At 44.6% G+C, this 14,720-nt stretch overlaps 1 protein-coding gene across 1 annotated transcript in view; it reads right to left on the bottom strand.

Moving 5' to 3' along the window:
* The window catches only part of adamts6 (ADAM metallopeptidase with thrombospondin type 1 motif, 6), a 45,543-nt gene extending 34,057 nt beyond the window's left edge, over positions 1-11,486 (bottom strand). Inside the window, exons 1-8 of the mRNA XM_071545500.1 lie at positions 11,387-11,486; positions 10,709-11,097; positions 8,980-9,154; positions 8,127-8,350; positions 7,817-7,900; positions 6,129-6,274; positions 3,700-3,743; positions 1,241-1,346 (exon numbers count right to left, since the gene is read on the bottom strand). Of these exons, the coding sequence (XP_071401601.1) occupies positions 1,241-1,346; positions 3,700-3,743; positions 6,129-6,274; positions 7,817-7,900; positions 8,127-8,350; positions 8,980-9,154; positions 10,709-11,097; positions 11,387-11,486 (1,268 nt within the window). The remainder of the gene's footprint in view (positions 1-1,240; positions 1,347-3,699; positions 3,744-6,128; positions 6,275-7,816; positions 7,901-8,126; positions 8,351-8,979; positions 9,155-10,708; positions 11,098-11,386) is intronic.
* Positions 11,487-14,720: the final 3,234 nt, after the last annotated feature.

Here is a 14,720-nt window from a genome sequence, read left to right on the forward strand (position 1 = left end):
CTGAGAGTGCAGCCCATTCAAGGGGATGTTGGCGTTTTGTGTCAGACAGAAAGCGACCCTACTTTCGCAATTAACTATAGAGTCTAAGTGGCAAACAGCTCTGGATGACTGCAGCAGGCCAGGCTGTTGAGTCTTTCGGTGCGAGTGGAGGATGTCTCCCTCTGTGGCCCTGGCTGTAAAGACAGGGCTCTATGGCTCTGAAACAGCTGTGTGGAGGGGAGCAGGGGTCAGGGGTCAAACCCTGTCTGGAGCTCCAGAGGAACGAGAAAGTTCTAATCACCACTCTGATGGCTGCCTGTCAATCAATGCCTGCAGGTCTGAGCAGGCCATGAGGGAGAGTCACCGCTGACTGGAGCAAGGAAGGGGGGATCCTTTTGATGAATCAGTGCACCAGAGAAGAGAGAGACCGCCAGTCCCCAGTCATCCCAATCCCAACCACCCGAATCCCCAAATACCTCCCTTCCTTGTAGTCCGTTACTTACAAAAGCAGCTCAAGGATTTATTTCGTGCTGAGGCCTGAGAATAAATCATTTTAACAATTCATTTTTTAAAACCTTATCTGTCTGAATATCATTTGAAAGAAAAGCTCACATTACAGCAGGAAGTCAAAGCTTACTTTTCCTTACAGTCCAAAAGCACAAATCAGGTCTAATGTATATAACAAACCCGACCACATCGCACAGCCCGAACCTGTTTTTCTAAGGCTGGCGTTTATGACATTTTACCCTACTCTGGAAATAAATCAGCCCGGTTGAAACCCTGCTGCAGTGTTTTTTTTATACATCCTCTAGAAGCAGAGACTATTTTTACAACTGCCCCACAACAGAAGCAGACATGAGACATAATAAAGGAAATCGCCATCTTGCTGAACCCTCGAGAGGGGGATACGTAGACTAATACATCATCATTATTTTGCTTTATATTCAGGAAGAAAGAGCCAGAGGTATGTGGACACTGACATTAGCATGAGGAAATATGTGGAGATACAGTTCAAGACGTCTGCTGGGGGAAAAAAACACGCTACATGCAGGCCTGGCAAACTCAGGGAATAAGCTATGTTTGTTTAAGAGGAATTATAAGAGCACACGCTCAGAGAGGCGATAAAAAGTTTAAAGACAATCCGGAGTAAAAGTCGGTGTTGCACTTGCACCAGAAGACGTAAAGCAATGTCAAATTTTATAGAAAAGAGAAAGATTATAAAGGTAACATGACATGATAGACAATCTTTGACCGCACTCACTTGTGGCCAATCTCATGCGCAATGGTGAAAGCAGAACCGAGGCCGATGTCTTCATTGATGCTGCAACTCCTCTCTGGCTCACACATTCCAGCTACTGAGGCCAAGCCTGGACAGACAGACAGACAGACAGACAGACACACACACACACACACCAGACAAACATACAAACACAGGGTCAGGCCAAGGTGTAGCATTCTTAGCAGTCACGGTCATAAAAGCTGGATTCCACACATTTGATCTCCACTGTGTTTAACGTGCCGAGAGAGAAAATGTTAACTCTCCCAGTCACTGCTAGATTCACCAGGGGGAGTTGAGTTTAGCATCACTGGCTAGACATCTTTTTTTTTTTTCCTTGCAAACTACAGTCACTGCTGGAAAATGTCTAGACGAGGGGTTAGATTTATACATTTCAATCCATGTAACAAGGGACCACCTAGTAATGCAAGCCAAGGAAAGGAATATAAGAACCCCCTCACCCCTTCCACACCGCACCCAAAAAAGCAAACCATCAAAGAATATAGATGTTTTCCTCATTTCACAACTAGAGTAAGAAAGAGAATGAGAGAGAGAGGGGAGAGAGAGAAAGAGAAGAGAGCGTGTTTAAAGCGAAACCTTTCCACAATCCAGGTGTCGTGGGTCCTTTTTTCCTTAGCCTGACAGGTCAGATAGGGAGACAGGAGGCAATTCCTCACAGATTACATCTACAGGTGACTGGAAAGGGTGTCATATGACACCTCAAAGCAGGTGTGTGTGTGGGTGTGTGTGTGTGTGGGTGTGTGTGGGTGTGTGTGTGTGTGTGTGTGTGTGTGCTGATGTCCACATGTGCTTAAATGTGAATGATTGAACATGTCAATTATGCTATAATAAAATGAATTCAATTTTAAAGGGTGATAAAATTAGCATTTTGGATGTTTTCAGGTTGAGCTGAAGCGGACACACTGTATAAAAACATAATTAATCTTCAGAAACGGAATGCATCATATTGATAAAGGGCATAAACCTGACACACATGTGCCTGTGCACTGGGGGAGTAACTGTGGCTTGGTGGTCAGCGGTACAGTTTTTCTTGTATAGTTTGCAGGCACTTCTTTCCTCCCTGCTAAAAGTGGCATGGCTTTTGTATCCTCTTTGCTAAGAGGCTAAACAAGAATAGACTCGCAAATCAGGAGGCCACTGAAACCATTACTGGAGGGAAAGAGGGAGCCTGAAGGTGAAGAAAGAAGGAGGAGAGGGAGGGAAAGGAAGGAGGGAGGCTACTCGGCGATTAGTTTAAGAATGTGTGTGTGTGTGTGTATGTGTGTGTGTGTGTGAGTAAGTGAGCGTGTATGTGCATGGCCATGGGTGGGTGCAAACACACACACACACACACACACACACACACCGCATTGGAAGTTGTTTTCTTAACACCGGGGTGGACTGTGTATTATCTCCAGCCCCATGATTACTCGGCGACCCTAGAGGCCAAGGATCTGACCCGGGAGCATGATCCCCGAGAAGAGAGGGAGGACAGGGGGAGGGAGGGAGGGGGGAGGAGGAGGAGAGACAACGAGGAAGCCAAGCAGATGCCAGGGCAATTAAAGCGACCGGGGAATGTGACGAATGCGGTCAATCTGTCAAACCGCCCCTGAAGTCACAATATTACCTCCAAGATATACTGTGGTGCCTGCAGGGGCTTTTACAAAGATAAGATGGGGAGAGAGAAGGGCCGGGTGGGTAGGAGGTGTGTGTGTGTGTGGGGGGTGTGGGTGTGGGTGTGGGTGTGTGTAGGGGGGGGGGGGGTCTGTGCCACTGCTTGCTGTCCTTTTTCCACCCCCCAGTACCACTACAACCACCACTATCACACCCTCTATCTCTCCCCTGAACACTCTCACACTCCCTATAATTGTCCTTTTCCCCTTCCATTTTCCTTTCAACTCCTCCTCTTCTTCTCCCTCGCCTCCTCTGTCACCGGTCTTGTCTTTATCCCTCTTTCTCCCCCCCCCAACTCCCCCCAACTCCCCCCCCCCCATCTCCTTACATGTCTCTCGGTTTTCCCCAACACATACCTTTTCCTTTCTCTTTAACCTAGTGGAAGTGTAAACACCTTAGACAAACTGAAGGGAGAGGAGGGGAGAGGCCGAGCAGGAAAAAGAAGGGTTTAAAATTGGGGCTGCGGGAGGAGGAGGTGTCCGGGGGCCGGCCAGGTTTAGGGATCTTAGCCTCAACCAACAGAGCTGAGCCACTAAGGAGCTATAATAACACGACTGAATACATCCTTCTCATTATCGTCTCGCAGGAACTGTCTGGTACACGTCGAAAGCGGCCTGCGAAAAAGTTTCTAAATAAGGTTTGTCTGAGGACACAATGGAGGCCACACATAAAAATTAAAACCTCCCAGAGAAACATATGAGGGAGACCAACCAAGAAACAGACATTAACACTATATATAAACGCTACTCTCACCACCAATTAGCACTCACCTAGGGTACCGCAGGGTTTGTTCTTGTAGGTGCAGATGTCATACCTACAGACAAGAGAGGGAAAGAACAGAAACAATTAAATTCAGCCTAGAATATTATGTGTATATTTCTCTCATGCAGTATTTCACAGTATTTCGTTCCGCTGCCATTCCGTTCTTTCCACGTTTAATCACATACTCTGGCTGGATATAATCTAACTATAACCTTTAGTGCAACAATACCCATATAATGAACCGTGATGGGCTTTGGGTTCTAGCGTGCACCTGGTTCCCTCCTCCATCTATAGCATGAACCTTTTCTAAATGTCACCCGGCTGACACGCGGGGCTCCGACATTAAACGGGCCAATAAGAGCGGCCTCTGAAGGGCTTCGGTCCCGCTGTGTCCCTCCTGTTGCCCCCCCTGTAACTCAGATACAGGTAATCCAATAGAGAGCGCGGGAAGAGACGCCGGAACACTCACACTCACACATACATTTCAAATGAACGATCCAATCATTCCTAAAGCTTTTAATCTATTAAAAACCAAGGACACGGCAAATTTAATTTCACCCTCCTTTTCCTCTCTCTCTGCCCCCATCGCCCCCCACCCTCCCCTTGTTCTCTCCCTCCCGGTGGACCACTTCCAAACCAATGAGGTACAATCTCGACCTCATTTAGAACATCTATTTGTTTTGATTTACTTCCTTTAATTTCCCCCCCGGTGTCTTTTTCGAACGTGACGGGCCACATTCCAAACAAGGCACCGCGACCTCAAAACGCCATCCAAAGCAAAGCCTAATAAAGAAGCAACGCCACTGCGGAGATCCACGTTGATCGGTAGTGATGGAGTGGAACCCTTTGCATTAGTGGTCTGCAGTAGAATATACTGACACAGGCTGCGGGGACAGTGTCTCCTTCCTGTGTGCCTGGGTGCGACAACAGGCCACGAAGCCCTCGGTGACTGTGTTTGTCAAATACTGACTCAATTCATTTCAGAGTTGGGGTGAAATATTAACTTGGAATTCACCTCTTTTGACTAATATTTGCAGTGAGCACCTCAGGCACACGGCGAGAGCAATTTCCACAGATGTGCATTTTTTTTTATACTTCGAAACGCAAGAGCCTCACAAATTAGAATACCAGTAAAAACAGTTGTTGCCGAAGAGATATATTATGAGCAGCTGTTAAGCAAAACGTTCGCCGCCGATCATACAAAATAATCATCACATCATAAAAACATTTTCACCTTGGATCGCCGCTCCAAAGATGAAATACTCACATATTAAATAAATGTTCTCCGAGCTGAGTGCTGCTAGCATAAACAGTCCTGAAATCATACTGAACCCTTTTAGGTGCATTCCACCATAGCAAGGAATGCCAGACTGTTCCTCCAGACATGGTGGTTAATAAGGGCTTCCTGGGGTCCACCATCAGCTATTTATACTATCTCTAATGTTAGCATCTCTGAGCTCAGCGAGTGCCTCCTCCCCACAGCTTATTATCTCATTATCTCCAGCCTAATTTTTTTTACCTTGTTTAGCCTTGTTTTTACTTAATATTCACCCAGGACGCTGAATAGTATTTACTCAAAGCACTGTGTTGGGGCACAGTATGGGCATCCTGTGTGAGAAAACAATGAGAACAGGCATTTCTCATCTTCTTCTTAAAAAAAAATAATAATTGCAGCCACACAGATAAATCCCACAACCATTGAATATAGATTCTACTAAACAGCCTTTGGTGTACTTACTGAGCGAAGCTGAACCCAACAACAAAAACAGGAGCCAAGGGAACTGGAGAATATCAGCTGACAGACAACAAGCAAAAGCGCACTAATGATAGAAAGACTGTTTTGTACAGAGCCCAGAGAGTCAAAAGCTGGGCTTTAGCCCGTGTCAATCACAGCACGCCATCCTCTCTCCAGACAAAACCAGTGGGAGAATATATACTTTAGTTGCTAGGTTATCTGGCCAAAACAGCTCTGGCAACACTGAAGCCTATTCCAGGTAATGACAGAGGTTTGCTGCTACACGGTAACACCCTTAACATTAATTGCGGTGTGACAGGTATGCCTGAAACAGCACCGTTTATTCTCAAAACTGTGGTGTTTGTTCTCATCAGGTTTAATATTGGCAGGTACAGTTTGTGCACTAGAATTGGACATTTGGACCTTACAGTGCTGTTACTGCTGGACACTTGAAGCAGTAAATGCACGCACAGCACAGAATCAGCAGCTGAACCGTCACCACACGCCCTTTATGTGTCAACACCGCAATAAGTAACCTGCAACCTACTCGCCTGAAACTAGAAAATCAGTGCTACTTACAGTGAAAGTAACAACCAGGTGAAACGGCTCTTACTCTTTGAAGCACATGAACACATGCTGGATTATTACACTGCTGTGTGAGCAAAATGGGGCCTAAACCCCAAAATGCAAGCCTATACTTACCGAGTGATTAGAACAGCATTGTCATGATGAGCCATCCCATTCTCTGGAATGCTGTTTCCATCTCCATGGTGAGAGAGGATGGACTTCTGCCACTTACAGAAACTGTCTAGAGACTTGTCAGCATGATGGTTAATCTCCAGGTTCGGCTGCAAAACACCACACAACACACACTGCAATGCAATCCAATCCAATACAACAGGATATGTTGTGATGTGACACGATACAAGGCAATATGATACTATAGGATGCCATACCATACCATAGCATACTGTACCATATCACACAATACATAACATTGTAAAAAAATACAGGAGCATAAAACTTTGAATTCAAGCAGAAATATAAAAGTAGTAGATTTTATCAATGGAATAAAGCTATACCTTTAAGAGCATGAAGAGAAAAACTGTGTTTCAGTGCAATGTATCTTTAATGGTAGCAGAGGCTAAAAATAAGTTTATGAAGCACTTTGATCAGCATGCAGAAAACACACAATTCAATGCAGGGAACCAAACCTGGATCTCCCATGCAAAACAACAAAGCAACATTAACCATATAAATAAAGCCATATTGGCACCAAAGGGCAGCAATAACGTTCTAAATCTGGTTACTAAGTGATTGCCAGGTGGTTACTACTTGAAGGAGTAGAAAGAGTAGCAGGAGTAGGATTATTTGGAGAGGGAGTACTTGGAGGAGAAGTAGTGGGAGCAGAGGGAGGAGGAGGACTAGTTGGAGGAATAGTTGGAGTAGTTAAAGGAGTAATAAGAGAAGGAGGATAAGTGCAGGAGGAGGAGTTGTGGCAGTAAGAGGAGGAGTAGTAGGAGCAGAAGTAGTGGAAGTCTGCAAAGTGCATTGACTACCATGAATTTAATAGGTCCAGCCAGAGTGAAGTGATGCATCGCCATAGCTAGTTCTCTGATAAATTACAACACAATACAAAACAACGCAACAGTCCATCACTAACACTAGCTTCACTTCCACCACAAAAATGCTATTGTATTGATTCTGTAACTCTATCCCATTTTATCCAGCACAAGGATTGATAGACTGTCTTTGAGAAATTAAGCTACATTTGCGACTGGACCTGCGTCTGTTAGTCTAGTTGCAATCATTATTATTTTCTGATTATTACATACGCACAAACCTCCCTCTAGTTAAAGCATATTGGATCCAAATGGGCTTCTACTTTATACAGAAAATGAAAACATATTCTTATTTGCTGGCTCCGGTCCTACATAAAGAGCCTCTATGACCCCTCGGAAAAACAGATGCTAGACACACACTCTGTTTCTCCCATCACACACACATACATATGTACGGTGTATGTAAAAATCCTCAATCAAGTCTCCCTGAGGGAAGACCATCTCCACTGCAGGCTCTTTCATCTGAAGTGGTGGCCATATGGTAGATATGGTGTCTAGCCCTCTTTCCCCCTCATCTGCAGCAATCACATAAAAGAGCTTGCACACGCCAAGCACATCAGTCACACACTTACTACAGGTGTACACTAAAAACAGGCTTACCACAATAACTACAGTAATGCTGTGCTGACAATTCAAAGCCAACTATAATTTTCAATGGGCAACAAAATGTATAGTTATTAGAATTGTTCTTCAAACAAAAACAAGACTAGAGAGACAGAGAGACACAAAGCTGGGGGGTCGCAGTAGAAAAGAGAGAGATTTGCTCACCTGATCTTCGGTTAGAACAATCAACCGGGTTACAATAATGTTCACAACATTTCCTAGACTGGCATCACGGTAAAGTTTGGCAACCTGACCTCCAGAAAAGAAGAAAAGACACAAAGTCAGACAAATTTTGTCCATATGTCACAACATATAATCTTTATACATTAGAGTTTGTCCTGCAGTACTGAGCACTGGATCGTCATACTATTTCATATCCACTAGCTCAAATGGCAACAATGGAAAACTTGTACGTTCTATATTGCTACCTATCATAGAAAACAACGGCGCAACCAAAAAGTAGGATCAAACTTACAATATTCATTACAGACAAGATGTAGTGCTCAATGTCTTTGCGTCCATGGTAACCGACCATCATTTTATCCGCGACCACGAGGGTTTCCACAAAGCGCTCGGTGCTGACGGAGCGCCTCTGTCTGTGGGTGCTGTTCAGCTGCTCGCTGCTGTTCTGGGGGACCGGGGACAAGCGGACCGGGGAGGGCGTGCTAAACTGGCAGGGTGCACTGCTTTTTATGAGGTCTGCGGATGAGAGGGAGACAAAGACAGGTTAGTAAGAGTAGTCTGCTTAGGAATTATCAAATCAAATCTATCTGAAGGACAGCATATAGATGGTTTGTGTATGGTAAGATGCACATTGGGAATCTGCCCCTTTGAACCTTGCAGCTAAAGCCTTTGCTTTATGACCCAGATGCTCTGGGAAAAAGCTATAAGATGGTACATGTTGGGGCATGCTGGCTTCCTGGCGATGACAGTCTTTGCTGTTTCTTATAAGACCGCGGCCCAAATACCTAAATATCCACCTGGTTCTTCTCCAATGCCATCGTATCTCAATAGACAAAGTCTTTGGCGGAGCTGAAACTTTAAATTCTAAACATGATTATTGGCTCAATTTAGATTCAGCCAAATCCTCTTAGACGATGCATTGAAGACAGACATTGCCCTTTTGTGAAAGCTGGAGCAAAGGCTTTCTCTTCCAGGTTGAAAGGTGGCCAGGCCGGGGGCAACCGGAGCACACAAGAGGCCCGGTCATGTCCACCAGGACCTGGGCCTAGAACCAAACCAGCACTTCCTCTAACCTGCTATGTATAGCTATTCCTTTACGTCAGTCCCACCCACACGGAGTCCAACCCAGATGGAGGTTCACCAACCTGAAATGCCACAGCTGAACTCCTGGCTATGCTCTTGTGGTGAGGGAATGGCAGACATTTTATAAATAACATGTTGCTGTGCTTCTTCCAGGTTCCATTCACTGGAGGTTGTGGAGGATATGTTCTTTAATGGCTCTATTAAATACTGCTCTTCCTCTGTTGTTATGACACCATGCTTGTTGGGGGAAAAAACAGAACAATGAGAGAAACAGGTTATAAACAGAAGCAAACAATGGTGTTACAATGCATATTTGACAAAAATGCCTTGCAGTATCATATTAAATTTTGGAACTGTTCTGTCAGTAAAAAATCAATATGGTTTACATTGAAGCCAGTCATATGAAATTACTTTTGACAAACGCCCTGCGCATTTTCATTGCAGTAATCAACTTATTTTCTCACTCTTGACTATTGTGCACGCTTGCAAGCACTGAAATGATTGAAATCTCTTCTCTTCTCCTCGGTAATAGCCTCTTCCTAGCGGAGTCGTGTTTCAGCACATATAATTCATATTTCTCTAGGTTGCAGTCAAATGTAAAAACACCCCACACTCTGAGGCAATTTGATAAATCATGTTAAAACAACCAATTACACCAAGAACAACATTATAATTACTGGGACCTCAACCAAAGAACATAGCTCTCTGCCCTTGAACACCCCCTTTGTAACATAAATTGAAAAAGAAGAGAAAAACTTCAGAATGTGTTTGCAGAAAACACTGGCACGTCGCTCGGCACTGTAAAACTCACAATGAAAGCAATTAACAAAATATCTCACTGGCATTCGCTGATAACAAACACATTTCTGATGCGAGTGTTAATGGTGTGTGATGTCAAGATATTTAATCCCTCAGACAGCTGATCACATTAAACTGCAGAGAGAGTTTTGTCCATTTTTGGTGCTGTTAGAAAAAAGGGCTAACACTAATTCAATTTATGATACTCCATGTAGGTCTTGCCAGCACATTTGGCTACAACAAGGGTAATACATGTTTTCTCCACATGATCACATTTGCCAACGAGAAACAGGGCCTTCTCCTTGTTTAGAGTTATTCTGAAGGAAGGAGGGAGAACAGTTTTCAGATTTCTTCCAGTTTTCTGATTATCAAAGAGAAGCTGGACGGTCACAAAGTCTGCGGATAAAAAGCCTAAGGACTAATACCTTAGACTTGACAATGAGTTGCCTCATTCGTTTTGTTTGTTTATTTGTTTGCTTTTGAAAGGAGCACTAAATGAAGGACTGATATACTACATTTTTCACACATCTTATGTTGCACATCCCAAGAAGGATCCACCAAAGAGCTTTGATCCCAGTTGCTACGGATTTCGCAGTTTGGGCAAAATATAAACGGTGACATTTCGTACGCAAACAGAGAGAAAAGCCTCGACGCTTAGCACTAACAGGCCGGCGAGATGAGGAAGCTCTGGTGATGCGATTTCTCTCTACGAGCATCGCCTTACCCCGAGCTGCCCTGAGCCTCTCTGTGCCAAGTGGACGGAGGCCAAGATTCTGTTAAGCAAACTACAATTGGTCTAATCCTTTGGCACTGGGTCTGAAAGATTGTCTGAGGTAAGCAGAGCACAAGCAAGGTATATATTAGTTACTTGACATTAGTTTCGAGGGTTTGCCTGAGGTAAGCAGAGCGTTAACTCTTTGTGACTCGAACAGCAGTCAGACGGCGTGAAGCGCTCGCTGCTAATAAAAACAAAAAGCCGCCTATTGTACTCACCAGGCCCTTGCAGTTGCTGAGCGCCACTCTAGTTGTGCTGTACTGGTTTTGCAAGAATCCCACATAGTGACAGCTGTCTACCGTGTCGTGACGCCACTCCAGCCCCTCTCTCCCCCAGTACTCCACCGTAAAATGTTTCGACACCAGGTGGGGGTTGAGAGTCAGGTTTAAGTAAAAGTGCTTTCCGTAGGCTGACAGTCTGTAGAACAGCCGAGGCTCCGGGGGGTCCGGGTCGAGCTCGGGCAGCGGTCCGGGCGTGGGGTCCGCCGCGCCCCGTCTTCGGCGGCCCGGCCGGTGGTGCTTCACGGTGTAGCTCAAGAACTCTCCGTTCTCATCCACCCGCACCGGAACAGTCAGCTGGTAGTGCTCCAGGTAGGACAGGAACTCCTCTTTTACAGCAAAGACAAATTAAAAAAAAAGGAAGGAGCCAAAGCCAGAAGAGCGTAAAAGAAGTGAGACAAAACAGGGAAGAGAAGAGAAGAGAAGAGAAGAGAAGAGAAGAGGAGAGTTCACATCGTTCCAATGAAAATAGGTCATGACAGACAGTGTATTCAGCCCACCAATCATGTGGAAAACAAAACATTGAGGTCACAAGAGGTTTCAAGGTCTTTCCGACCAGCTATCAGCAACCATGCACCTGTCTGGGCACCAAGAGGAGAGATCCGGCAACATCATTACCTTGGGAGCTGTGTGACAGTCTGTTGACGCTTTGAAATTCTGAAGCAGCCATCACCACCAGGCTCAGTGTCCAAGTCAGCGTCTTCCACAAAATTTCCATAATTCAGAGAAAGATCTGACATGGGGTGGGGCAGAGGGTGCTACAAACAGGCTAAAAGCACACGATCAGTCCGACGCCACACCATAACAAGTCCATGGTTTGTCTCCTTCGCTGTGAAATGTTCTCACTCTGCTTGCTAGCTCATCCAGGTCTCAGATTTCTCCGGGAAGCGAACACTTCCACATCTCACTGGTGCTCGCCTCTGAATTCATGTCAGCGACTCATAGGCAACACTGTAATCCATCAGCCCAAGTCACTTCAGGTGTAACTCCAACGAAGAAGCTCTATATTGGAAACTTGTCTCGGCCAATCCATCTGCATTCCTGCGAAGGAATCGTTCAGAGGTTAAACTACTTTGCATTTCCTAGAGTTTTCACCTGATCGTGTCGCGGTCCGCTCTGAATGAATGAAAACAAGAAACCACAGCTTACCCACAAACCTAACACATAGCTCAACACATTATTGTAATGCATAGCTCAAGTTTACAGCTTCATCAATTTTGACATGAGCTGGGATTTGGGGCGCTCATTGAACACAGCATTTGGCTTGAACATGTTATGTCATTTAATGACATAATACAAGGAGCTACAGCTAAATTCAGACGAAAAGAACAGTTATTTTAGTTACATTTGTTAAGTGTGAGAGCCTTATTTATGAAATATTGAGCTATTGGGGTGGACATATTACCTACTAATGGACTTAAAATACAGTGTACCAAACAGTCCAGTATAATAACCATAACAGTGATGCATGAACCATAGCTGCGCCACTCACATTGTGCTGACTAGTCAAAGATGATATAAAACAAAAGCAGATTACAGTCTACTCACTGACACACTTCACAGCAGCATGTGCAGACTACTATAAACAGAAGCGTCAGAGGCTCCGAGTTGTAAGGGTGATGCATGATGTCCAGTGAATATGAAAGTCACGATTTAGGCAAGGCACTCCAAACACGGATGGAAGACCTGCACAGAGTCCGCCGGGTCGGAATTAGGACGTTGCAACTTGTGTATTTCATGAGCATCTTGCCGCACGAACCCAGACAGCGGCGCTACCTACTTGGCCACTCTGACCCAGACAGTTGGCACCCGGCCCGTGTGCATTACACCGGTACCTCGAATACAACCGCGACTCCTCGGGGACGGCTCCGCGAATCCAAATAAACCGCGTGACATCACTTCGAAGCGTTAAGGTTTGTGTCGCAAAATGTGTGAAATACGCTCTGTCGTCAAGCAAGATAATTGGCGAGTTTTGTTTGAGCGAGCCGACAGGCGGACCGTGCTGGCAGATGTGGACCTGTAACGGTGCAACACTTCAGCGAGCGCTTTGACACTCCGGTACAACCCGTATAAACTTCTACATCTAACTGTCCCGTTAAGGTCCGGCTTTTTTAACGCATCGTCTCTTCTTAAATCCCCCCCCCACCACCACCACCCCCCCAAAAAGAGTCGCCGTATCTTCACTGTCTGAAAGCGCAGTCCCGAGAATATGAAGAGTAGCCCACAACTGGCTATGCTCGTTTGTAAACACAAGTCGGCTCCGTGATAGGATTTAAATGGTCAGTCTAATCTGCTCCATCAAAACCGCCGGAAAGATCTTCCCGTTCTCAACAAGACTTGAGTGTGAAAGATAGTTACCATGCTCATCCTCATTGTCAGCTCCAGTCCAACTGTGCAGGAAAACCCCAAGACAAAAGGCTTCTGCTGCTCTGAAGTTCCGCACACAAACCTCTGCTCTCCTCTTTTCATCTCCTTTTGGGTTTTGCCATCCTCAGACTTTGCTGTAACTGCAATGTGATTCTCCCCTCCAGACCAACACACAGGAACAGTAGGCTACCTCGGACCAAAGACACTGTCTTTACTTACAAAAATAGTTATTCAGCTTTCAAAGTCTCGGGCTTGCTCCAGAAGAAGAAGGGTCTATTTTCAGCCTATCTGTCGTCTTTATAATCTAGACTTGGTGTGGTGGCTCAGAGGGCTTAAAAAGTTAGTTGAGGTTGCAGAGGGTATTCTGCGAAATGCCACAAACTACTTTGAAAAGTGCATGCAACAGCAGCAAAGTTGGGTTGGAGTTGCTCCCTTCACTACATTGCAGAGACCGGGTATGTCCCAGTCCCGGACAGCTTCAAATTGGCAGCTTTTTTCAGGGTGGAGGTGACGTCAGTGCAGATGTGCCTCTTCCATCAGCTGTGCGCATGTCTATCAGTGCTGGGCTGCAATACGAGTTACATAAACTTTTATTTCTTAAAAAAAAAAAAATACCCCCCAGTGTATTATTTCGCAATGTCTCCATTACATCGATAACAATAAATAATATTTTCACTAGAAGACGGCCTTGCTATTGTCAGTGAGGTAGTGGTGAATAAAAAAGATGGGTGAACTCTGACCTCAAACAACCACCAACATCAACAAAAAGCAATTACACTTTCAGAAAAATATCAGTTTATGTTTTTTTTCTTCCTTAAAAGACGCTGACCCTGATTTTACTGACATCACCCTGATACTAATAAAAATTAATAAAATGATGTATATACTATGAATTTAACTAATGAAAAATTATTTCAGCCAAAAAATGAAAGTGCGGGTGAGCTTTTAAAGTTTAAGTGAGTTTACCCTCCACTACATCACCTGGTTATAGTAAAAATCAATAAAGCGCAAAATAGGTATAGAATAGCTACAGGTTAGAACACACTGCTCAAAATATATATACCTATTACAACTGAAGAAATCAGGTTTTAAGGCTTGCTCAGATCAATGGATCTGGTCCGTCTGGTGAAAAGTTCATGTATTTTTAGGGGTCTGCGGTGGTTTGTGGACTAATGGCAGCCGAGTGTATTTTTGTATAATTTTGTCCATGTCTATCTTTAGGCTGTAGGAAATTGAAAATCATGCCTACTGCAGAGTTCCAGTTACAGCTGCTCATTATGTAGCAGCCTGTATCATTACAGCCAGGTCGTCACGGCCTCCTGCAGGCCGCGGAGGTGTCACCTAGTTTGTGGGTAGGTGCGACATCGTGTGTCTCAAACGAGCATCGCACGGATTTCAAATTTGTCAATATATATGATACATATATATTGACAAATTATATGATAACTAACAATATATGATAACTAACCAGTATTCTCATAAGATATTAAACATGCTCGCTGAACACAAGCCTATATTTCACCAAATGACCTCGCACTGTCTAACTTTTAGACCCATGTAGCCGATTCTTTTAAAGCCGATGTTA

Source organism: Centroberyx affinis, unplaced genomic scaffold (genome assembly GCF_046629955.1).
Source record: "Centroberyx affinis isolate AG114_WGS23_722 - 3 ecotype Tasmania unplaced genomic scaffold, CSIRO-AGI_Caff_v1 ptg004932l_1, whole genome shotgun sequence".
Classification (NCBI taxonomy): domain Eukaryota; kingdom Metazoa; phylum Chordata; class Actinopteri; order Beryciformes; family Berycidae; genus Centroberyx; species Centroberyx affinis.